Here is a 24745-nt window from a genome sequence, read left to right on the forward strand (position 1 = left end):
TTGCCTGTTCTGTCTTGTCTTGCCTGTTTGCCATTGTCCTGTCCCTATGGTGGTTGACAGGAAATGGTTCTGATCTCTGTTCTTGGAGTATAGCTGGTGCAGCGGTTGCTACCAGCTATCTCTTCTGTTCTGTCTCCTGGGATCGCACTAGCTACTTTCTGCTAGTGCTGGGGATCCTTCTGTTCTGTCTCCTGGGATCGCACTAGCTACTTTTCGCTAGCGCTGGGGATCCTTCTGTTCTGTCTTCTGGGATTGCGCTAGCCACTTTTCGCTAGCGCTGGGGATCCTTCTGTTCTGCTACTCTGTACTTGGATCGCGCTAGCCACTTTTCGCTAGTGCTGTGGATCCTATCTCTCGCTTGTCCCTGTTTTCGTGTGTCTGTCTGCTACGCTTGCTGGAGGCTCGGTGAGGTAACCGTTAAGCAAGCGCTCGCGTCCTCTGTTTCATGTTTGTCTGTTAATGGTTAGTTAGGTGTGCTTGTCTCTATTGTGCTTATCACGTGGAGACCGCGCATAACTGCGTGCACTGTTGCGAATGAGTGCGGTGTTCGCGGTTAGCTAGCATTTGTTATTTTCCATATCTCCTCATTGTATTATTTGCTGTGCCTTTGCTAACCTCGTATTCTGTTCTGATCTGCCTTGTGTCTCGTCTGGCGATCGCACCTCTCGCAATCGCGTTCCTATTTCATATCTGCTGTTGTGTGTATGCGGTTGCGGGGTGGCGACTGGATTGGCACACACACATACAACCTGTCCCTTTGCTCATTCTCATTCGCAATCGCCTCTCTTGCGATTGCGTTCTGCGTTTCGTACAATTCCTGTCTGGCATTTGTGGAGGTACAGAGGATTGGTTCCTCTGCACTCCCCAGCGCCATCTGCCGACAGGAATTTTCCCTCTACGGGTGCGTAGCACCTTTTGCTGGGTTCCTGCAAATTATACGCTTGTGGAGGATTTCCGCCGTGTCAGCGCACGCGTTGTGCGCTGATCACGGGGAAAGTTCCACGATCGTTACAGTATGAACAGCCCAACCCAAAACCCCAGTGTAGACGGAAATTCCGATTTGTACGACTTTGTCGAGTTTGGGTCCTGTGTCTTTAAGAGCTTTAAAAGGCTTAATTCAGAGACCAAGGCGGAATTTCTTTCTGAATGTGTGAGGTTTTGTCTGAATCCCACCTTTCAGATTTCTGATCCATTCACGTCGGCTCTTCTGTTTGCCTATGTGCTCTTAAAAGACGATTTGTTCACCTGGGCTTATAATCTGTTAAAAATCAATTCTTGGAATGGTAATCTGTATTAGTTGCTTGCAGTGATATTCTCTCACTGGTTTAAACTGCCTGGCTTACCACCTGCTCTGATTGAGTGTGTAGCTGCTGATAAGTCAGCTGATCTTTCCCTTCCATGCAAAACTTTTCAGTATGACAATCAGTTCAATGTGTCTGTTGCCACTTCAGGTTTTAAACAGCAGACATGCAAAGTGGCTAAAAACAGAAAAACTAAAAAACGCAAGGATCGGAATAAAACACTTCCTATTGATGTTTGTAATGATGTTGTTCCGTCTCCGGCTTTTTTGCCCCAATCCAAAGCTTATGTGGATCCTGCTATAGGTAGGATCGCACACTACATTAAAGCAGTTAAAAAATCTGTTCTTGTTCCTGAACTCCAACCCTATGGAGATTATCTGGATACTGGCCTGTTTGAACCCCAATTTGCTTCCTGGGATGTTGGGGCCTTGCTGGAGGAATTCGATTTTGATTGGAAAGCCTTTTGCGATTTTTACATCGCAAAAAGCGAAGATGTCTTGAATGCTTGTCTTGACTCTATGTACCTTCTGATTGATTCCGATGAATGTGACAAGGATGATGTGGATCTGGTGATCTATGTATGGCAAACGATTTTGGATGAGTTGCACACACCCCAACCAATTGATTCCAATAAAGAGACATCGTTGTCGGATGATTGTTCCTGCCTTTCTGTGGTAAAGCATGTGAGTCTTGACTTTGTGCAATCTGAAATGAATGAGTGTGCCGCTGTGGTTGATTCCTGTGTGAATCCTGAAGGATTCGCTCCTACCAGTGTGCAGTTTGAATCTGTGCGATCTGATGCCTGTTTCTCGGATGTTCCTGCAGATTGTGATCGGCATGAGTCTGCCGGTTTCCTCAAGGATGTGTGGGATCCTTTGTCATTTAGAAACAGATCTTTGAGATCTTCCGTCTGTGACCCTGCTAAGGGGAAAAGTTCTCGACTATGCAGCGTCAAAAGTAAATTTAATATGCCTAATAAAGTTTGTCCTGTTGATGTCACTATTTCTTCTGCAGATGAGTCTCTGTCTCACCCTGTTCACACCTGTAAGGGCCCGTTGCCTGGGGACAGTTGCTCCAGCGTTTCGGTCCTAAATGCCTTGCAGTCTGCTCCGCAGATCGCGGAGGTTTGCGCTATAGAAGCGTCAGTTTCACAACCTAAAGTTAATTTTGATTCGCAGGTTTTGCGTTCTGATTCCTCGGATTCGACATTGTTAGCCGAATCTAAGAGTGAGACAGCGCTTCGGTTTTGCGAATCTGATGCTGAACCCTCTTTGCCTTATTCAGATACGCTTTCTCTGAACCTGCCCTGTACCATGAATAACAATATGATGTCCAATCACACTGACATTTGTGAGTCCCTTTCTTGCTCTGAGGGAAGTTTTGACTCTCCACCCTGTACTCTGGATGAGTCAACATTGCCTTGTACAATATCTCCTGCCCTGCCCCTAGAGGCTCGTCTAGGTATTGCTGCTATTTTTACTTGTTTTTCTGCAGTTTTGGAGTTACAAGCTAGTTTGACTGCCACACAGAATTCTGGGTACAGTGAGAATGAAGTTAGGGAGTCAGTGTGTGTGTTCCAGTAAATATACCTGTACATTCCCCTCATGATGATGAGATACAGTCTCAGGTTATGGTGGAACCATTCCTGGGACATCTGCCCTGTCCACAAAATAAAGTTCCAGTTTTGCCCTGTAACATGGATAGTTCAGAATCCTTCCTAGAAAACTTTAAAAATGATGTTCCTGAGGTCTTGTTTGATGTTCTGGAGGTCTCCGAGTTCCTCCCAGAGGGTGCAGAACTTGTAGGAGATGTCTCCTGTCCCCCAAGTCCTTCTGAGGTGTTGCCCTCTTCCGTAGGCATTGCGGCCTTGCTGGCTACCTTTTCAGCTCTGGTGGAGCTTCAGTCATGTGTAGTCAATGATGATATTGCAGTCACAGAAATTTCCGAATTTGAATCCGAGTCTTCTTTTGAAAGTCCAGTGCTTGAGACCATTGCTCGTGATGATTCTCTGCCCAGTCCTGGTTTTGGTTTCCTCGTGCCGGACTCTGAGGTTGGCAGTTCCCCGACATGTCCTGAGGTTTCTCCTGTGCTGGTGTACCCCAGTGTGCTCTGTGACCCAGAAAGCCCAAGTGTGCCTCGGTTACCAGCGTACTCAGATGCTTCCTCGGTGGAGACATGCTCTGATTTAGCCTGCCTGCTTGCATGCCCAGAAGTGGTCCCTGAAAGTCTTGATCTTGATGGGTGTCCTCGTAATTCTGAATCCGGAATTGTCATTGGTTCCATGGGGGTTCTTGGTAATTCTCCATGTGAGCCTGGTGATTGTTCTGCCCTCTTGGGATCTCTGTGGAGCTTCAAAAGGTTCTGGGAGATTCCGGGAGAAATTTTGCTTGGTCCCCTGGATAAGATCAACGGTGGCTTTTGTGTTGTAAGGGACACTTCGAACAGGTATTGTGGCAGGTTTGGTATTTTCGGACGCTCCTTGGAAGGTGGTGGGTATTGTCTGGAGGGTGTCGATGGCTTCTTCTCTGGCAGTCACAGTCCTGATGGGTGTTATACTGAGACTGGTAGTACTGATGGGCATGTTTCGGTGGCTTCTGTTTCCGATGAGGTCGGTTTCGGGTGGACTGACTCTGGAATTGGACCTTGTCGGGCTACCCCGACCTTCATGAGTCTTCAGTTTGAGTCTGTTGCTAATAGCAGTTTTGAGGGTCGTCTGGAATTCGACCCTGGAGGGGGGGGGGGGGGTACTGTGATGATTTGCTCAGCTGCCTGTGCAGGCAGCCAGCCTTTTGACCATTGTGTAGGTTTGCATGTGACAGGACTCTGGAAAGAAGAGCTTCTGTCAGTTTTGCAGCTCGTGCTTGCAGAGAAATTTGCATACGTTGTCATGCAAATTGCCTGGCCACATTCATTGGAGGCGTGTACTATAAGTACTATGTCTTTCCCACAATGCTTGGCTGTTCATAAGGATTTCGTCCTATGTAACACTCCTGGTGGGGTGTCAGCCTTGCTCTCTGTTTGAACATCAGCTTAGAGTAATTCCTAAGTCTGCGCTAGGCAGATTTCCCTAGTGCTGTTAGGATTGTATTATCTGTATTGCCTGTTCTGTCTTGTCTTGCCTGTTTGCCATTGTCCTGTCCCTATGGTGGTTGACAGGAAATGGTTCTGATCTCTGTTCTTGGAGTATAGCTGGTGCAGCAGTTGCTACCAGCTATCTCTTCTGTTCTGTCTCCTGGGATCGCACTAGCTACTTTTTGCTAGCGCTGGGGATCCTTCTGTTCTGTCTCCTGGGATCGCACTAGCTACTTTTCGCTAGCGCTGGGGATCCTTCTGTTCTGCTACTCTGTACTTGGATCGCGCTAGCCACTTTTCGCTAGTGCTGTGGATCCTATCTCTCGCATGTCCCTGTTTTCGTGTGTCTGTCTGCTACGCTTGCTGGAGGCTCGGTGAGGTAACCGTTAAGCAAGCGCTCGCGTCCTCTGTTTCATGTTTGTCTGTTAATGGTTAGTTAGGTGTGCTTGTCTCTATTGTGCTTATCACGTGGAGACCGCGCATAACTGCGTGCACTGTTGCGAATGAGTGCGGTGTTCGCGGTTAGCTAGCATTTGTTATTTTCCATATCTCCTCATTGTATTATTTGCTGTGCCTTTGCTAACCTCGTATTCTGTTCTGATCTGCCTTGTGTCTCGTCTGGCGATCGCACCTCTCGCGATCGCGTTCCTATTTCATATCTGCTGTTGTGTGTATGCGGTTGCGGGGTGGCGACTGGATTGGCACACACACATACAACCTGTCCCTTTGCTCATTCTCATTCGCAATCGCCTCTCTTGCGATTGCGTTCTGCGTTTCGTACAATTCCTGTCTGGCATTTGTGGAGGTACAGAGGATTGGTTCCTCTGCACTCCCCAGCGCCATCTGCCGACAGGAATTTTCCCTCTACGGGTGCGTAGCACCTTTTGCTGGGTTCCTGCAAATTATACGCTTGTGGAGGATTTCCGCCGTGTCAGCGCACGCGTTGTGCGCTGATCACGGGGAAAGTTCCACAATCGTTACAAAATGATAAGTAGACTGTGTGTATATCAGTATGTATACCATATTCAAAGCCCCGTGTCTGGGAATGTTGCTAGAGAGGGATCAGGACTCAGTGTGTGTGTGTATCGAGGGCCACTGTACTATGATAGATCTTCTCTGACCACCTGGATGAGTTTCATCTTGCCAGTATTTATGGCTTAACCTTTTCCAATCCAATAGGCAGATCGCCCATCCATCAACATCCCAACATTTCATTTCATATGGGTGATCTGCCTGTGCTAAGCAGCTGGGAAATGGTGCAGTACCTCCTCTATTAGCGGGGGGGGGGGGGGGGGGGGGTGGAAGGCGCTAGCTACATGTTGTGGCTCTACCTTACAATGCAAGCACACTGGTATAACGCATAACTAGAAGATTTTAGGAATCTCTGCCCTGCAAGAAACTAAACTACCTGTCAAATTAGGAACTCAGTGTTCCTTGGGCACTATTGTGCTACCCCAAACAGGTGAGTCTTCACACCTCTATAGGTCAGTGTCACACTGTGTTGTTTCACCTTATTCATCAGAGTAACTTTCACCTCCCATTCATTCGCAAATAACTTTATCACTACTTATCATAATGAATTGATCTATATCTTGTTTTTTTCCACCACTAATTATGCTTTCTTTGGGTGGTACATTTTACGAAGAATACATTTTTTCTAAATGCATTTTAAGGGGAATATTAAGAAAAAATGGAAAAAATTAATTATATGAATTATCTCTCAGGTTTTGGCCATTATAGCTTTAAAATAATACATGTTACCATAATTAATTAACATATTTTATTTGCCCATTTGTCCCGGTTATTACACCATGTACCTATAACAATGTATGACGCCAATATTTTATTTTGAAATAAAGGTGCATTTTTTCAATTTGCGCCCATTACTATTTACAAGCTTATAATAAAAAAAAAATAATAGTAATATACTCTCTTGACATGCATATTAAAAAAGTTCAGACCCTTAAGTAACTATTTGTTGTTGTTTTTTTTATTGTATTTTTTTTTTTTTATTAAAAATTTTATTTGGAGTTTTTTGGAGTTGGGAGGTAAACTGAAAATTTTAAATGTAATTAATTGTGTATATTTAAAAAATAAATGTATGTAGATGTAGTTTTACTATTTGGTTACAATATGGCCTCAGTCATTTTTTTGTTTTTCATCCTGTAAGCAAGTGCTCTTGCTTATAGGCAGTGAAGGGAGGATGTGAAACTTAGAAAGATCGCGGCTTTTCAGTAAAGCCGTCGGTCTTTCATACGGGGACTTAGATCAATGAATGGGAACTGTGTTCCCATTCATTGATCTCCGGCATTAAACTAGAGACTTTTCCCCTAGGTTTTCTCTCATGTTATCTCACCGTACTTACCAAATGCATTTTCAACACTCAACTTTAAAAAAGACCATAAAGCAGGTCAATTAATATGAGTACTGCCTTGCTTGCTGCTGGCTGAAAAGATACTATTGAAAGAATATGAAAACACCTCTTGTGAGAAAGCACAGGAAAAAAAGTTTATTGAATCAGGTGAGGACAGATTTTGCTCTATGGTCATTGGCATCCATTCACTAGAATAAACGAACTATTCACCGCTCAGGACCATTAATTGTGCAGAAACCTTAAGTTTAAAAGTAGAAGTACATGGCACATTGACTTTCATTGCATCCATATGCCATCACTTTCTTATATGTTGATCAGTGGCCATAGTGGTGAACAAGGTGTGTGAAACAAACACTGTTGTTTTCCATTGTTCTGTATTTTAATAGCCACTTTATAGGATGGCAGCTGACACTTATGGTCCATTAAATAATGGGAGAGTACTGATTAATTATATAAAAGAGGAAATTCTGCTGAAAAGTGATTATTTCAGCTGATCACCACCAGAATCAAAAAGTTCTGAAAAACTGGACATTCTGTGTTGAACAGCCTGTTCACTGCTTTCTAAAAAGTCTCTGTTTGTGAATAATAAATTATTTTCTAAGTATTGGGCTGGGGACAATGAATAGTGACTGTTACAGTAAATACAAATATATGTCATAATGAGTTAATGTTTAGGTCATGAGCCACAGGTCGTTAACCTAAACGATAGTCAGCCACCTTGAACTTGGAGAAGTTACCCTGACATAGTGTGATAAATAAACTATTTATCAGCAATAAACCTTTCAAACCTATTAGTCTTTTTTTCTTCAGATCTGATTATTCTGCTGGTAACATAAAACAAGCTGAAAACATCCAGGAAATTACCAACATTTACAGCTGTTAAATAGCCTTTATTTTACATTTATCTACTGAACATATTGAGCATAGCATAGCATTCATAACAACTGCTTGAATTTCCTCATGATTATTGTGACTTTCATCAAGGTGACCTGGAAAAAAAGTTCATTGTTCCATGCTATCTCCAACACTAATACAGTCGGTAATACTTAGTTGGTTCCTCAGAATCCTCAACAAAGGTATAACCAATAATCATATCAAGGAAGAATAGCAAAAACAATAAAAAGTATATATATATATATATATATATATATATATATATATATAATCCTTTATTATAAATAGGTAGTGGATCAAAATTGGCCCTCCACCTATTTACCTGGAAGCAGTGGCGTACCTAGGGCATTTGGCACCTGGTGCTGGGTATTAAAAGCCACCCCCCACCCCCAAAAAATGGGCGTGGCCACAACCTGCGGCATGCGTGGCGAAAAATGGGCGTGATCATGACCAGATGAGGGCAGAGCTAACTGTAATTTAAAGTATTAGCTAGTATAGTTGCCCCAGTATAGTTGCCCCCAGTATAGCTAGTATAGTTGCCCCCAGTATAGCTAGTATAGTTGCCCCCAGTATAGCTAGCTAGTTTAGTTGCCCCCAGTATAGCTAGCTAGTTTAGTTGCCCCTAGTTTAGTTGCCCCCAGAATAGCTAGTTTAGTTGCCCCCAGTATAGCTAGTTTAGTTGCCCCCAGTATAGCTAGTTTAGTTGTCCCCAGTATAGCTAGTTTAGTTGCCCCAACAATAGCTAGTATAGTTGCCCCCAGTATAGTTGCCCCCACTCCCCAGTATAGTTGCCCCAGTAGTATAGTTGCCCCCAGTATAGCTAGTTTAGTTGCCCCAGTATAGCTAGTTTAGTTGCCCCCAGTATAGCTAGTTTAGTTGCCCCAGTATAGCTATTTTAGTTGCCCCCAGTGTAGCTAGTTTAGCTGCCCCCAGTATAGCTAGTTTAGCTGCCCCCAGTATAGCTAGTTTAGCTGCCCCCAGTAAAGCTAGTTTAGCTGCCCCCAGTAAAGCTAGTTTAGCTGCCCCCAGTATAGCTAGTTTAGTTGCCCCCACTATAGCTAGTTTAGTTGCCCCCAGTATAGCTAGTTTAGTTGCCTCCAGTATAGCTAGTTTAGTTGCCCCCAGTATAGCTAGTTTAGTTGCCCCGTATGGGGGAAGCTTGAAAGGAGGGGTGGTGGGGAGGGGGGCCAGACCCCCCACCTCCCTCACCTGGGTCCCCTCCTTCTTGCGCTTCCCCCCTCCTAATTAGCAGCAGCTTTAGATAAGCGGGCAGGAGCGGGCGGAGAGGACTTACCTGCTTTCTGGAGATGGTGCACACATCATCGTAACGTGACGCTGGTCTCCGACTTCTCTGTCACTCACTGCGCTTCCGCTAATCAGGAAGCACAGTGGGCGGTGGAGAAGGCGGAGAGCAGCATCACATGATGATGACGCTTTGCGCCATCGCCTGGAACGCAGGAAGCAGGTGAGTAAATCCTCTTCGCCCGCTCCTGCCCGCATATCTAAAGCTGCTACTAATTAGGAGGGGGGAAGCGCAAGAAGGAGGGGACCCAGGTGAGGGAGGTGGGGGGTCCGTCCCCCCTCCCCTCTGCTTTCCCCACCACCCCTCCATTCTGTGTTGCTTCCCCCTCCTGCACAGGCCTCTGTGGGAGGCCTTGATGACACCACCTGGGGCGCCTGACACCCGGAGCGGGGCGCCCCCTGCCGCCCTATTATAGGAACGCCACTGCCTGGAAGGGTATAGACATCTAAGGGTCTCCTAAATAAAAACTAGAGAGGGGCTTCTAGACTCCAAAATAAGTCTCCCCAGGACCTACCCTCACATAAGTGGGAGCAGTTACCTCCCACCCTGAGCACTAAGGTGGGTTTATGATCTTGTCCATAACATAACACTGGACACGGATCTCTGCAAAGGGCTGTGGAGTCTTTTCTTGCCCTAATGCACCAAACCATGTGGGCTACTATTGCTGCATAGCCCCAAGCTGGTGAGCTCTGATTTCCCTAGTAAATACCGCTCTACAGAAGATTTTAACAGGACTTGTGGAAGGAGGGGTACACAATCTTTCTTTTACATTTTATTTTTGTTAACAAAACAAAAACAAAAAAAACACAACTCTTTTTCCATTTCTCACCTTTGACATACTACATGTGCTAACACGTGTATAATGCTCTCAAAAGTCATATAACTGCCTCAGATGTATTTTCCATCCAACCACTGCAATGTCTTAGAATGCAAAGGGAATGTGCATACATTTACACTATTTCCTAATTTATGTCAATGGAGCTCCAGCTCTAAAAGTAGCATAGCTTGCACTTTGAGCTGCAACTATCGCTCTCCTACTCGTTATGTGAGCATGGCAGTACTAAAATGGGGTACTGCAATGTACAGTACTTTGCCTTAGTAAATTTGGCCCATAATGTACTTACTACATGCTTCTTATTTTAATATTAGCAGTCATATTTGTAGATTAGCCTGTCTATTGTGTAATCTTGATAACGTGTATCAAGCCAACTTCTGCTATCTAAGGTAAAGTTCCTGTCTCTTCATCTACTAGATGCTGCACAGCTGATCATTATTATTATTATTATTATTATTTATATAGCACCAATATCTTCTGTAGCACTGTACATAGTAGCACAAATAATATTAGGGAAACATAGATACATGAGAAGTTCAAAACAGTGTACAACCATGCCATCCAGCAATACAAGTACAAATACATACATTGTGAGCTTACAATGTAGAGAGGAGCTTACAATGTAGGCACCTGGGAGTACCAATAAATTGCTGATTTTTTGACTGAACATTGTGTTTTATATTGGTTCTTGGTCTGTTTGATGGGTGGTGAGTACGTCTCCCCCCAATTTTTAATCTTAGCATTGTTTTTACTCTTTTTGGCGCCTCTGGTCCTTATCCTTATCACAAAACAATCCACCTATGGTGGATTATTATGGCTCTGTACATATTAACAAGCTGACACATCATTGCATTCCAGCGGTTCTGGAGGTGTGTTTAGCTTCTAAGGGTACAATGGTTAATTTGCATATATTCAGCAGTGGTGCCTGGGAGACATCTCGAGCTCACTCCAACCTGAATTATCGCAAATTTTTTCTGTTTTAGGAAAGCAAACTTTTGTTTTTCTTAACATCTTAGTAAGGGGACTTTTAGGACCATTGTAGTCCCTTACACACCCCAATGAGTTCTGGGTCACCATGAGCTTGCTGGTTAGTCTGTGCCTCTCGGATTTACAAGCCCTACTCCATAGAGCCAAATGTATCCATGCCATGCACTGATGAGGATCAAACAATCCGAAACAGTCTGTATGCATGTTGGATTATTATGGCTCTGTACATATTAACAAGCTGACACATCATTGCATTCCAGCGGTTCTGGAGGTGTGTTTAGCTTCTAAGGGTACAATGGTTAATTTGCATATATTCAGCAGTGGTGCCTGGGAGACATCTCGAGCTCACTCCAACCTGAATTATCGCAAATTCTTTCTGTTTTAGGAAAGCAAACTTTTGTTTTTCTTAACATCTTAGTAAGGGGACTTTTAGGACCATTGTAGTCCCTTACACACCCCAATGAGTTCTGGGTCACCATGAGCTTGCTGGTTAGTCTGTGCCTCTCGGATTTACAAGCCCTACTCCATAGAGCCAAATGTATCCATGCCATGCACTGATGAGGATCAAACAATCCGAAACAGTCTGTATGCATGTTGGATTATTATGGCTCTGTACATATTAACAAGCTGACACATCATTGCATTCCAGCGGTTCTGGAGGTGTGTTTAGCTTCTAAGGGTACAATGGTTAATTTGCATATATTCAGCAGTGGTGCCTGGGAGATATCTCGAGCTCACTCCAACCTGAATTATCGCAAATTCTTTCTGTTTTAGGAAAGCAAACTTTTGTTTTTCTATGGTGGCAAGGATTCTTTCTAATTTCTTTCTACAGAGAGCGACATCTTATACCTGAGTGGGGTCAGGTTCTAATTCTCCCCACCGGCATATGGAGTGGTTCCCTAGGGGCAACCCGTGTTTGTGAGTATAACTTTTTCTACTAATCTTTCTTCTACTGTTCTGAAATACCGCACCATTTGGGCTCTCGGTCTTTTGTTTTTGTTTCTGAAGTGCAATGTAGAGAGGAGAGGGGTGGAAACACTAGGGAAAGAGAAACAGGAGTTAGCGGATGAAGCAGTAAGCCTCCATTAATAATAATAATCCGAACATTTGTATAGTGCTTTTCTCCTGCCGGACTCAAAGCGCTCAAGAGCTGCAGCCGCTGGGACGCGCTCAAGAGGCCACCTTGCCAGGTTTCAAACCCCAGTCTCCCATGTCAAAGGCAGAGCCCTTAACCAGTACACTATCCAGCCACCATTGCGACCTACAGCAAATTATAGGCTTGTCTGAAAAGGTGAGTTTTGAGAGTGGAAGAATTCCAGGCTTGGAGCATGACGAACCGGCCATGGGAGTCCCAAAGGAGAGGGTACGGTCGTTAGAAGCCCTGGATGTGGGAGTGAGAGGAGGTGACTAAGCCAGAGGACAAAAGGGTCTCCTGGGAGGAGCAAAGGTTCTGTGTGGTAAGGTATCTGGAGATTAATAAGAAAATATTTGGAGGTGTGTAGAGATTTCTATGATAGCGTGAGGAGTTTAATTGGTAACCAATGGCGTAATTGGTAACCAATGAAAAGATTGGCAGAGGGGGCTGCCTCAGAGGAGTGGGAGGCCAGGTGGATGAGATGGGAAGAAGTGTTTAGTAGGGACTGGAGAGGTGCCAGTCTGCTTTTAAGAAGACCACAGAGTAGGGTGTTACAATAGTCAAGACGGTATATGTTTAGAGCATGTACAAGAATTTTGGTTGCCTCCTGTGAAAAAAAGGGACAAAATCTGGAAATGTTTTGGAGATGGAAGTAGCAGGAGGTAGCTAATATGTTAATGTGTCTTCTAAGTCTTCTAAATGAGAACTCAGAGTCCAGCATTACCGCTAGACAGCGAGCTTTAGGAGTTGAGGTCATTGGGGGGTTTTCTACATTGATGGTGACTATGGGAAGTGGATGGAACAGAGAGACAGGATGGAATTATCACAATCTCCGTTTTGTTCATGTTAAGTTTAAGGAAATGGGATGACATGAGTAGATACAAGCAAAAAAGTTTCTGCACCGTGTTAGCCAAACAAATTACATAAACTGGGTTTTTGACAGCACAACTGTCATCTTCGTGTTTACTATTTACCTGCATCAGTTTTTTTTACTTCAGCTAACATCTGGAAATATGCCTGAAGAAGGGGACTAGATTCCAGAAAGCTTGCATAATTTAACTCTATCAGTTAGCCATTAAAAGGTATTATTTTGTTACAAAACGTTGTTTTTTTTCTACCTATATAATGAGTAGCTACGGTGACAGTCGGGGACTTGAGATAATTGTGTGGAGAGATCCCCAGTGTCTAGAGGGCCTGGAGCAGCAAAGAGTGATCAACAGAGTCAACGAACACAGAAGGCCATTAGCAACCTTAGTAAGGACAATTTCTTAGTGGTGTTATGATTGCTTGTTTAACCACCCTGGCGTTCTATTAAGATCGCCAGGGCGGCTGCGGGAGGGTTTTTTTTTAATAAAAAAAAAACTATTTCATGCAGCCAACTGAAAGTTGGCTGCATGAAAGCCCACTAGAGGGCGCTCTGGATGCGTTCTTCTGATCGCCTCCGGCGGCCAGAAGTAACACAAGCAATAAGCGGCCTTCCGTGTTTCGCTTACCTCGTCGCCATGGCGATGAGCGGAGTGACGTCATGGACGTCAGCCGACGTCCTGACGTCAGCCACCTCCGATCCAGCCCTTAGCGCTGGCCAGAACTTTTTGTTCCGGCTACGCTGGGCTCAGGCGGCTGGGGGGACCCTATTTCGCCGCTGCACGCGGCGGATCGCTGCGCTGCGGCGGCGATCAGGCAGCACACGCGGCTGGCAAAGTGCCGGCTGCGTGTGCTGCTTTTTATTTGATGAAAATCGGCCCAGCAGGGCCTGAGCGGCAGCCTCCGGCGGTGATGGACGAGCTGAGCTCGTCCATACCGCCCGGCTGGTTAAATGAGAAAGATGCCAGTAGTGATGGAGAGGTGAAAAAAACATTGTTAACCACCCTGGCGTTCTATCTAAATTGCCAGGGTGGCGGCGGCAGGGTTTTTTCCATGTAATTTTTAGTTTTTGTCATGCTGCCAACTGAAAGTTGGCAGCATGAAAGCCCACTAAAGGGCACACATGGTGATCACAAGTAACAAGAAATCGGGAGAGAGAGCGGGATTTCTTGTTGGGCTTACCCCGTCGCCATGACGACGATCGGGATGATATCATGGACGTCAGCCGACGTCCTGACGTCAGACGCCTAAGATCCAGCCCTTTGCGCTGCCCAAAAGTGTCTGGTCCGGGCAGTGCAGGGCTCTGGCGGGGGGCCCTCTTCCGCCGCTGCGTGCGGGCGATCGCCGCTAAGCAGCGGCAATCGAATACCACACGCAGCTAGCAAAGTGCTAGCTGCGTGTGGCGCAGTTTATTTCAAGTAAATCGGACCATCAGGGCCAGAGATATCAGCCTCGGCGGCTATGGACGAGCTGAGCTCATCCATACCTCCAGGAAGGTTAAAACAGGAATGAAGGAGAAGGAGAGTTGAGGGATAAGATAAGAGGGAATAGAGTCCAGGGAACTAGTAGTGAGGTGTGATTTAGAGATTAGTGAAGAAATACGCTGTTCAGTTAAAGGGAAACTTAATCTTTAGAGCCTTCAAATATTTGTTTTAAAGTATGCTGGCTACTGCTGTACTGTTAATATTGAAATGTTAGTGCATGCACATACTGTATATCTTAACTCTTTCTTTTGAATATGTAGCACATATTGTTCCACTATGTGTGATTTATGTTACGAAAAAGTAACTCAATGAAATATTAATGAGTATAAATATATAATCACTAAATGTAAATAAACTGTAAGTATATACTATATCAAAGTACCCTAGTACAGTAGCAGTACAGACATCACTTTAATTAGAGAATACCTTTTAAACAGAACCGTATAAAAAAAAACAACATTAATTTATACCTTACAAATGTAGATGTCATATGCAGTAAAGCATTAAAACAGTCATCTTACTCAACTGATTTCTAAAATTATTTACATTAAGAGCAAAAGTTTATGTAAAAACACTTGTTAACAGCGTGTCTGTTTGTCCAGAAACGACTGTATTTGCTAAACGTGCTTTAAATCAAGTCTCACTCAGTAACTTGTGCACTTGTAGACCTGACAAAAGTGTAAGGAAGTCACCACATCTGTCCCTACATGTACATATAATTAGGGCACCATTTAACGTGGGCACCAGGTCCCAGGTCAGTGTAGTGGACTTAGCATACTCTGCTATTGGCTTTGGAACAGTTCTTTTAGATGTGTTTCTGGCAGTTCTTCCCTATTACTAATTGATCTCCTTCATGATGTCTCATTGTCCTTTATGATGTCCAGACCTAACTATGCCTCCCCCCCCCGTTGGTTGCCTAACACTAAACAATTCCCATCCCCTTCCTGAAACCTTGTCCTAACCTCCCACCATCCTAAGCCACGTCCTGGTTCATAATCCTAGCCACCCCCCCAACACAAACCTCTTTCTGATGCCTCGCCCTAACCAGTGTTAAGTCCTTAACTTTACTCCAGTGTTAATCCCTTTCTCAAGCCTAACTGTAATCTATTATTTCACTATAGACTATCATCTCTTCTCGCTTACCCTTTCTCCTAACATAACCATCTTTAACTGATGCTAAACCCTAACTTCTAGTCCTAAATATGTTTTCTTCACCAGCAATGCTAAATAGAGATGACCCGAACAGAGCAGTATTCTGCAAACATCGGCTGTTCGCATTCGCGGTGAACAGCGAACATTTGGCGTGTTCGATTCCCCCCCTATACATTATCATTGAGGTAAACTTTGACCCCTTACCTCAAAGTCAGCAGACACATGACAGCCAATCAGCTAGCACCCCTTCCTGGTCCCCCACCACCCCTATCACAAAACTGTTGCAGTGGACGTATTGGATACATTCTCTGCTGGCTGCTGTCTGTTAGTGAGAGCAGGGTCAGACTTGCTGCAGATAGGTAGGGAAAGCATTAGCTAGGCCTGTGTTCGTGTTCCTTACTTGCAGTGAAAGCACTTCAAATCGGTCTCCTGTATTTTTTGTGTGTGTGACACTCCACAGCCCACTGAAACCCAGAGCTGTGTGCACACTGCTGTTGCCTCATCAAGTTACACGCACAGAACCACTCCAGTGCATTATTGTTTTACCGTATTCTGATAGCATTATTGCATTTCTCTGTGACACTCCACAGCCCACTGACACCCAGAGCTGTGCATAATGTGATTCCTGCCATTTAGGGATTAAAACCCGACTTTGCGTCAACTCCATAATTTTTGGTGAGACTTTTGGCATGGATCCCCCTCTGGCATGCCCCTGTCCAGGTGTTAGACCCCTTGAAACAACTTTTTCATCAATTTTGTGTCCGGAAACTGTTTTTGCAGGTTTTAAAATGTGCCGGCCCATTGAAGTCTATGGCGGTTCGCCAGATTCGCCTGTCGCGAACAGTTTTTAGAACATAAAATTCTATGTTCGAGACATCTCTAATGCTAAATCTGCACACTAGGGGCCCATAGTGGAAAACCAATAATTGTTACCTTATGTGGATGGTGGCAGTTAGTTATTATTTAGCCAGATGCCGACTATTGCCTACAGTGCTAAAACTGGGAACCAGAACCTAGTTTATACAGGGTTATTGATATCTAGCAATGGGCTGTATAATAAATGAGTTCTGGTACCCATATATATTTATATACACCTGGCAGTGGCACCACCTAGCTGCTAAAGTACTTTGGATATATGATGGAACCAAAATGTGGCGAGGCCCAGTTATGAGCTTCTCTCCCCTACATCCTCTCTACGGGAGTTTATTTTCCTGGGAGATAATCTTGAGAGCATGAACTTGTCCAAAGTGTCTAAGCAACAGGCAAGTACTGTTATCCTGGCATCCTTCAAACTAAGAGTGGTCCTTCAGATTGCCAGACAGAGAAGCCTAATTCATCACCCTAGAGAACATACCTACAGTGCTCCAGTAACATGGATTAGTATCAGTAATACCAAAGTGAAATAGCTCTTAAAATATATAAAATTGTAAAAGTCCATCAAGTACAAAACGTAAAAGTCAGCTTGTCCTGCTCCTGGACACATTGGCTTTTTACTTCTGTACTTGCTGGACTTTAAAATTTACTAATAAAAGAGCTATTTTACTTCGGTAGTACTGGCCAAAACCTTGCTTCTCATTGAAAGTCTAAGTGATGCAGTGACTGTGGCAAGGACATTTCATGAATAGCCTTATTGCATAGGTGGCATCCTATCACAGTATTATGTTGTAATGCACTGAGCTTGGGAGAGCAACCAATTATTTCACAAATGTTTCAATGCTTAGGTGTTTGATTTTATACACTTGTGGCCATGGAAGGGATTAGAACACTTGCAATGAAATGATTTGGAGGGAAGTCCCAATATTTCTGGCAATATAGTGTACAGTATGTTCCACATCTATGGATATCCCACTTTAGTCTCATGGGTATGAAGATAAAGAGTGATTGTTCTGACAACGAAAGTCATACCTCCCTGCTAATACATAGCCTATCATCATGCAAGGCATCAGACTGACAGAGTGAAAAGGCAGCTAGAATTCTCTGAGGCACAAACTATTAAGCCTTGTAAACATGCTAGATGAAAATTATTTAAAATGTCTGACAAATGACAGATTTCGCAATTTCAGTCGTAGCTGAATGACAATGACGAGTGACCAGTATCAGGTATCCTGCCCAAAACCACTGGTGGATCAAGTCAGATGACTGTTGAGCAGATATTGTGCAGTTGGCCAGTGTGTACAAGTCAACATTGTTCCAGCGCATGCAGAAATATCCTGTGACATGACACTTTCTGCTTCTGTGCACAGTTTTTAAAATACATTATCATTTGAAATATTGGTTGTATGTGGACAACGTCGTTTCAGCTACTGTACTTTTCATTTCTTTTTGCTGGGAAATGTTTTTTGAACGACATCCTTCGTTTGTGTACGCAAACCTTTATCTAGCATGTGTATGGACCTTTACTTCACACTTAAAATAACGTCTTGTTAAAATGCATAGGAGAAAAACTTTGCCTGAACCTGTGGTTTCATAAGTTAGCTTTGTTTGTCCTGGACACCATGCCATTGAATTGTTAGATAAAATCAAACTGAAGTAGGAAAAAGTAGATAATTAGCAATTGAGCTGTGAGTCACGCAGTACCGTCATAGCTCACGAATCACGATATTAGAATAGAAACTTGTGTCAAGTATATGAAAAGGTAATATAAAGAAGAAAATGCACATTATGCAGGCACATATTAGGTATACACGTAGTGATAACAATGATGATAATAAACTCCAGGATAACATTTTACAGAATGTTTAGCTACAGTAATACTGTAATGGAATGCACTTTAGGAGAATCTATAAGCGATGAGTTAGTCACAGGCATTATGATTTTGATAGCGTACGGTACTTATGAAAACAAAAAGTTTCTGGATGTATAACTTTGGTACATGTCAACCCCTAAGTCTAAATACAGATTTTATTCTATAAGCGTTAATTTAAGTAATACAAATTTGGACCATTTTTGCTTTATGGTGGGGTTTCTGGGGGTGGGGTCTTTTCAAATATTAACAAATGCAATTAAGTTATAGTGACTTTAGTAAAGTAATGTACAGTAAGTAATACCTAGTGAAGTGATGGCTAACCTTGGCACTCCAGCTGTGGTGGAACTACAAGTCCCATGAGGCATTGCAATACTCTGACAGCTCTAAGCTTAGCTCAGGGAGGCAGAGGCATGATGGGATTTGTAGTTTTGTCTCAGCTGGAGTGCCAAGGTTAGTCATCACTGACCTAGTGTATACTTTGTTCAAAAATGTGGTACAATGGGATTTAATTGTCATGCCATTTCATACAACATGTGTGCACTTTACTTGTTCAGTAATTATTAAAGTACACGTCAATAAGATAATAAAGTATAAATGTGTCTTTTAGTGACATTAGACCAGCCTTGGACCTAGGAAGCACCACAGGCATTTTGCGTCAAATCGCAAAGCGCCTACCTTTTGACCAATTGCGGAAAGAGCAGCGATTTCAAAGCGATTCCCAGAGCAATCAAGACTTGGCTACTGCAGCCAATGATGTGATCAGTCCGGGATGACTCCCAAGATGCTGCAAGCAACAATTTGTGATTACTCTGCGATTGCAATGCTGCGTGTGAGATTAAATGGGGAACCACTGGTATGTGGCTATGCAATTGGCAAGTGCTACAAAAGTGCTCCCAGTGGGTCCCAGGTCTTTTACGGTTTCATTGTTTTTTTACCGTGTTTAATGTTTTAGAGCAAAAGTTTAATTTTGAGTTTCACCCTACTTGAATGACTCTGGTCTATTGTCAAGCTACTGAGTTACATTGGATGTGCCTATCCACCTCTCAACTATCAACTACATTTTCCGAAATTCAGCTTTATATGTGTTACTCTTCTACACAAATGTTACATATTGTTCTCTTCAGCAATAGATGTCATTAATCCACATTATTCACATTAATCGATGTATGTGTTTATACCACAGATTCATGCAGGAGCAGGAAAGAAATACAGAAATAAAAGGGATCATATGATGTGTAAAGCAATGTGTCTGTGCATTGCTTATTCCTCCACAATCGGGGGCCTTACCACAATTACTGGAACATCTACTAACTTGATTTTTGCTGAACAGTTTCAAACGTGAGTATAAATTTGAGCACTTTCATTGGGTATATAATTCAGCTGAGTAAACTGGATATCAAACATAATCTGGCCAACATGGGTTATATAAGAACTGTTTGTGTCTGCAGACATAACAGCTCAAATACATTGCTCATATGTGTAAGAGAGTGATGAAATATTTAACTCCTTCTTTCAGTCTAAGAATGAGGTGTAGAGCTCTGCAGGAAAGCACTGAGGCTTTGCACTTACATAACCGCAAAGGGATTATGATACCTGACTGTATTTGTATATACACAGAACTGTGCATACTGACACAATTTTGGAAAAATGCTAAACAAGGTACTCAGTTAAAGCGCACTTACAGTATAAATGTCCTCTCTGCTCTAATTTAATTGACATCCCTACAGCAGGGATGTCAAACCGGTCCTTCGAGGACCGAGGTCCTCCTCACACATTTTTGACACAGCTCAAATGAATTGATGGGCCGGAATCAGGAAAGGTGTGGTCCATCAGGTAGAACACATTCCTCTCTTTCTCAGTCCATCCTAAACACTGGCATGTATCCGGCCCTCCAGGCCTGGAGTTTGACACCTGTGCCCTACAGGTACAACTTCTAAGCACAAACTTTTGTCGCCCCCCCCCCCCCCCCCCATGTATGTTTAATAGGCTTATTTTAATTTTTACGACTGGTATATGAACAGAAAGGGCTGCTGGTTTGTGAGCAAGCATACACATACATATGAGTGCTACACAGTCTGCTGAGTGCCTGCTATTTGATCTCCCAGTGATGGTTATAAGGCTTTACTAATAAAAGAGACCTACTATGTGTAAGCTACACTTATTGTAAGCAGCAAATTGTTGTTTTCCTCACCACAGGTTTCTAAATGAACTGGGTTATTACATTATTGTTAAAGATGGCTGCTTCCAGTACTAGCTGACTGTGGCCAAGGGGAAATTAGGATTTTCACGTAGGTGGCTTTACTTTGGGAACAAAAAAAAAAGGTATGGTAACTATATAAAAAATAAGGAATAGGGAGAACGTTTTTAGTTATACATTGGACCTTTGGTTTGCGAGCATAATTCGTTCCAGAAACATGCTTGCTATCCAAAGCACTGTTATAACAAAGCAAATTTCCCCATAAGAATTATTGGAAACCCAGTTGATTCATTCCACAATCCAATACAGTTATAGTAAAATAGTATAAGATAAAAATGTAAACAAGACTTTCACTATAACTAACAGAATCATTGCTATCTGTTGGCTCACCCCAACCTTTTGTTGGGGCTTTAACAAGGAACTTATCCAATGACAGCTATATTTGCCTACTTTTAGGCATTTCATGGAAATGTGACTTTGCACAGTCTCTACACTCAGATTAAGTGCAATCCTTCAACACAAAAGGGAGAAGAACTATTGGATCAATTGTATTGACGTGACACATGTATACTTTTTTTTACTTTTTTGCTTGTTTATCAATTCCTAATTTCACAAACATTTTTGCTTGCAATGCAAAGTGCGTTACTCTCAATCCAAGCTTTTACTCTATATTATTTCAAACTGTTATTCCCTTTAAAATTAAGGGAAACCAGAACCACCAAAATGACAAAGGAAGTGCAATGCAAAGTACTGGTGATGAAGTCTTAATTATACAACATTTTAAAGGTGTAAATGAGAAATGTTATTTTTACTGAATGCCGAATCCACTTCATTACAGGATAGTGAGTGTAACAATACATTCCTTTATGCCCATTGTAAGCTAGGTGTGCGTCCCGAACCATTGGCTAATGTTTGAGTTTACATTCTATAATTTACTCATTTAGTCATTTTAGTCTTTAATTAGTACAAGGTAAAGGTTTTTATGATTGTATGAGGTCTAGAATTTAAGCTACCAAATGTTTTTTTGGTAGTTTTTAGTGATGTTATTTCAACAGAACCTTACATTTATTAAAGTTACGAGCACTTGAAATGATATGCACTTTAAAAGGGCATTGCACTCTTTCACATACCGTAAGTGTGTGTTCTTTTTTGCCTGATCACCTCTTAGTTATGAGCACAGAACATTCAGCATTTTTAATCTAAAAAACGCTATAGGTAATGATGAAGGACAGTGGTGTTTGAGTCTAGTATCTATCTGCAACTTTTGCTATAAAATCTCAAAACACTGCGCTGATATAAATTTACAGGGTGGTAAAACAATCGGTGGTGCGCTGCTATGAAATTCCTAAAAGTCCAATATTGTACAAATTAGCTGCGCTCATAAAAAGTCCCAACAGATATTTCTTATGTGCAGCTAGTATTCAGGTTTTGCTCTCCGCTTCCACTCAGGAATGGTAGCCGTGCCCGCCTCGGCAAGAAACCACCACCACACCCCACGCAGTGGCCACTCACCGCTATGTTATGACCCTCAATCAAGTGGGTCTTCAGCGCCTATGGGGTCATCTGGCCGCCCCCTGCCTTTCACCGGAAACCTTCTCCCGAATTCCAAAACTGCTGTCTGTTGGTCTTTTAATCACCTCAAAAGAGACATACCAGAGCTCCCATAGCGTAAAATTGTAAAAAACTTTTAATTATAAAAAAAGAGATTGCACACTCACAAGCTAGGCTGAGGTTGTTCACATAGAGTTTTTTTGGGCTCCACCCCAAACGTTGGCCGCCGGGTTGGCTTGTTGCGCTGTGTTGCCTCCCACCGCTTGCCACGTCCGTCCCCACGCCTGCTAGTTTGTTGGCCGCGTGCGCTTGACCGGTTTCGTCGCTAAATGCGACTCCTCAGAAGCATGCTTCTGAGGAGTCGCATTTAGCGACGAAACCGGTCAAGCGCACGCGGCCAACAAACTAGCAGGCGTGGGGACGGACGTGGCAAGCGGTGGGAGGCAACACAGCGCAACAAGCCAACCCGGCGGCCAACGTTTGGGGTGGAGCCCAAAAAAACTCTATGTGAACAACCTCAGCCTAGCTTGTGAGTGTGCAATCTCTTTTTTTATAATTAAAAGTTTTTTACAATTTTACGCTATGGGAGCTCTGGTATGTCTCTTTTGAGGTGATTAAAAGACCAACAGACAGCAGTTTTGGAATTCGGGAGAAGGTTTCCGGTGAAAGGCAGGGGGCGGCCAGATGACCCCATAGGCGCTGAAGACCCACTTGATTGAGGGTCATAACATAGCGGTGAGTGGCCACTGCGTGGGGTGTGGTGGTGGTTTCTTGCCGAGGCGGGCACGGCTACCATTCCTGAGTGGAAGCGGAGAGCAAAACCTGAATACTAGCTGCACATAAGAAATATCTGTTGGGACTTTTTATGAGCGCAGCTAATTTGTACAATATTGCAACTTTTGCTATGTTTGGCACATTAGGAAATATTGATTTGCAGCTGCAATGCACATGAGTTAGCCATGTACCACTGCTTCAATGGCTGCACAATAATGGTCACAGCTGCTGATCAGTTAATCTATTCAAGTAAATGGAGTTTCTGATAGGAACGTTAAGGTCAATATTGTACGTGACGGGAGTAGTCATTGCCTCCATAAAAAGATAAGAATGCTACATTATAATTTACACACTAAGAGAGGCTTATCGCTTCACAGTGTAAAAAAGATTGAACAGGTTTTTCCCCAAAAATAATTTACCCATTCCTAAAGAGATGAATTGCTAAAAATCCTGAAAAAAAAAATCACCATCCATTAGTTGATAAGCAGTTTTTTTTATAGAAAGCCCTCAGGGTTTTGGCAGTAGTGATACCAGTCACCCAACAAAGGGGAGAGGAACCAAGATTTTTTGTTGTGGACCAAAAGGAAGCTAGAAGCCCTGTGCTAAAAAAATAAAATGAACAGTGTTATCTATTTAAAACAGAAGGAATTTGTAGGGTATCAAATTATAATACAATTTCCTAACTTTTATTCTGTTCAGTTCCGCTGAAATGATTTTATTGACGTTTCTGCTTGGTGTTCTGTTTTGAGTAAATTTCCCCTCTCTGCTCAAAGTTCAAAAAACATTTGGCTAAAGAGTGTGCCTGATTATGGAATTCTTCTTCTTCTGAGTGGAACCCATGTCTGCTCCCATCACAGCTCAGTGTTCTAGTATTTTTTATGCAAACGTCTTTATTCCTTCTGGATCTACATCTTATTCAGAGAGCTGATAACAGACATTTTAGTAAAACCATTTGCTAATGGTAACTTGTGAATGTCCAAGAATCACATACAGCGGTTATCTGGTACTTAATCTAGTGATGGATCTCTTCTTTAAGAAGGACCAAGATAAATTCGGATTATTTATCAGTTTACATTTAGTACCTTCTACTTCCACTACTTTGTTGAATATTTGTTAACAACATCAGTATTGTTGGTTTTCTTGCTAATCTGATTGTTTATTTTTAGGCGCTATCCTGCCAGCACAGAGATTAATTTTGGCACATGGTTCTTGCTCTGCATTCCAATTAGCATCATCCTACTTCTGCTGTCATGGGTATGGCTGCAATGGCTCTTCTTCGGATTTGAGTAAGAGCATTTCCACTTAGTAAAAATACTACAGAAATGTATTACTTTGAGTGTGTGTGTGTGTGTGTGTGTGTGTGTGTGTGTGTGTGTGTGTGTGTGTGTGTGTGTGTGTGTGTGTGTGTGTTGTGTTGTGTTGTATTGTATTGTATAATCCCCTGCTGAATCACTTAGAAAGAAATGAACAGATTGTAATTTTTTTTGGTAGGTTTGATAGGTTTGATGATAAAATGCAGAATATATACCACAAATTACATAAAAGATCTAAATTAATTTGAATGTCATCAATTCCCTACAACCCAACCAGAATTTTGGCTCCCACAGATTGGTAATGTGGCAAACAGATTACAATAAATTACAGATTATCCTGATCTCAACTGGGTATGTGTATAGAGCACACCTGCCCACAGAATCAGTTTCTTTCAATAACAACCTCTCCATCACCAAGGGAAAGATCAAATGGCTGCTAAAGGACAAGAACAAAATGTGCACCAGCACAAGGCTGGCATGGGTCTACAAGACCACTAATAAGAATTTTTCAGAGAAGATGACAACTGTTGGTGTGATAAGAAACATCAATCAATTGCCTCGGTTTGAAGCTCTGTTCAATATCTTGCCTGATAGGGGTAAGGACGATGATGAGAAAGATGGGATCAGCCGACAACTTCACAGGAGAAGCTTGTTAATAATCTGTTGCAAATCCAACACTGAACCAGTTTCACAAAACTTAGCAAGCAGTTTGCTAACTGTAGCATGGGAGATGGGTGGTCTCGTAGGGTGGCCTGCATTGAAA

The 24745-nt window shown here is 42.9% G+C and overlaps 1 protein-coding gene across 4 annotated transcripts in view; it reads left to right on the forward strand.

The window, feature by feature from the left end:
• SLC13A1 (solute carrier family 13 member 1) overlaps nucleotides 1-24745 on the forward strand; it is a 119507-nt gene that overhangs the window by 72899 nt on the left and 21863 nt on the right. For all 4 annotated transcript variants that reach the window (XM_068272707.1, XM_068272705.1, XM_068272708.1 and 1 more), the window contains 2 exons: nucleotides 19331-19485; nucleotides 23836-23955. In XM_068272707.1, coding sequence (XP_068128808.1) covers nucleotides 19331-19485; nucleotides 23836-23955 — 275 coding nt within the window. The remainder of the gene's footprint in view (nucleotides 1-19330; nucleotides 19486-23835; nucleotides 23956-24745) is intronic.

Source organism: Hyperolius riggenbachi, chromosome 3, assembly GCF_040937935.1.
Source record: "Hyperolius riggenbachi isolate aHypRig1 chromosome 3, aHypRig1.pri, whole genome shotgun sequence".
In the NCBI taxonomy this organism is placed as follows: Eukaryota; Metazoa; Chordata; class Amphibia; order Anura; family Hyperoliidae; genus Hyperolius; species Hyperolius riggenbachi.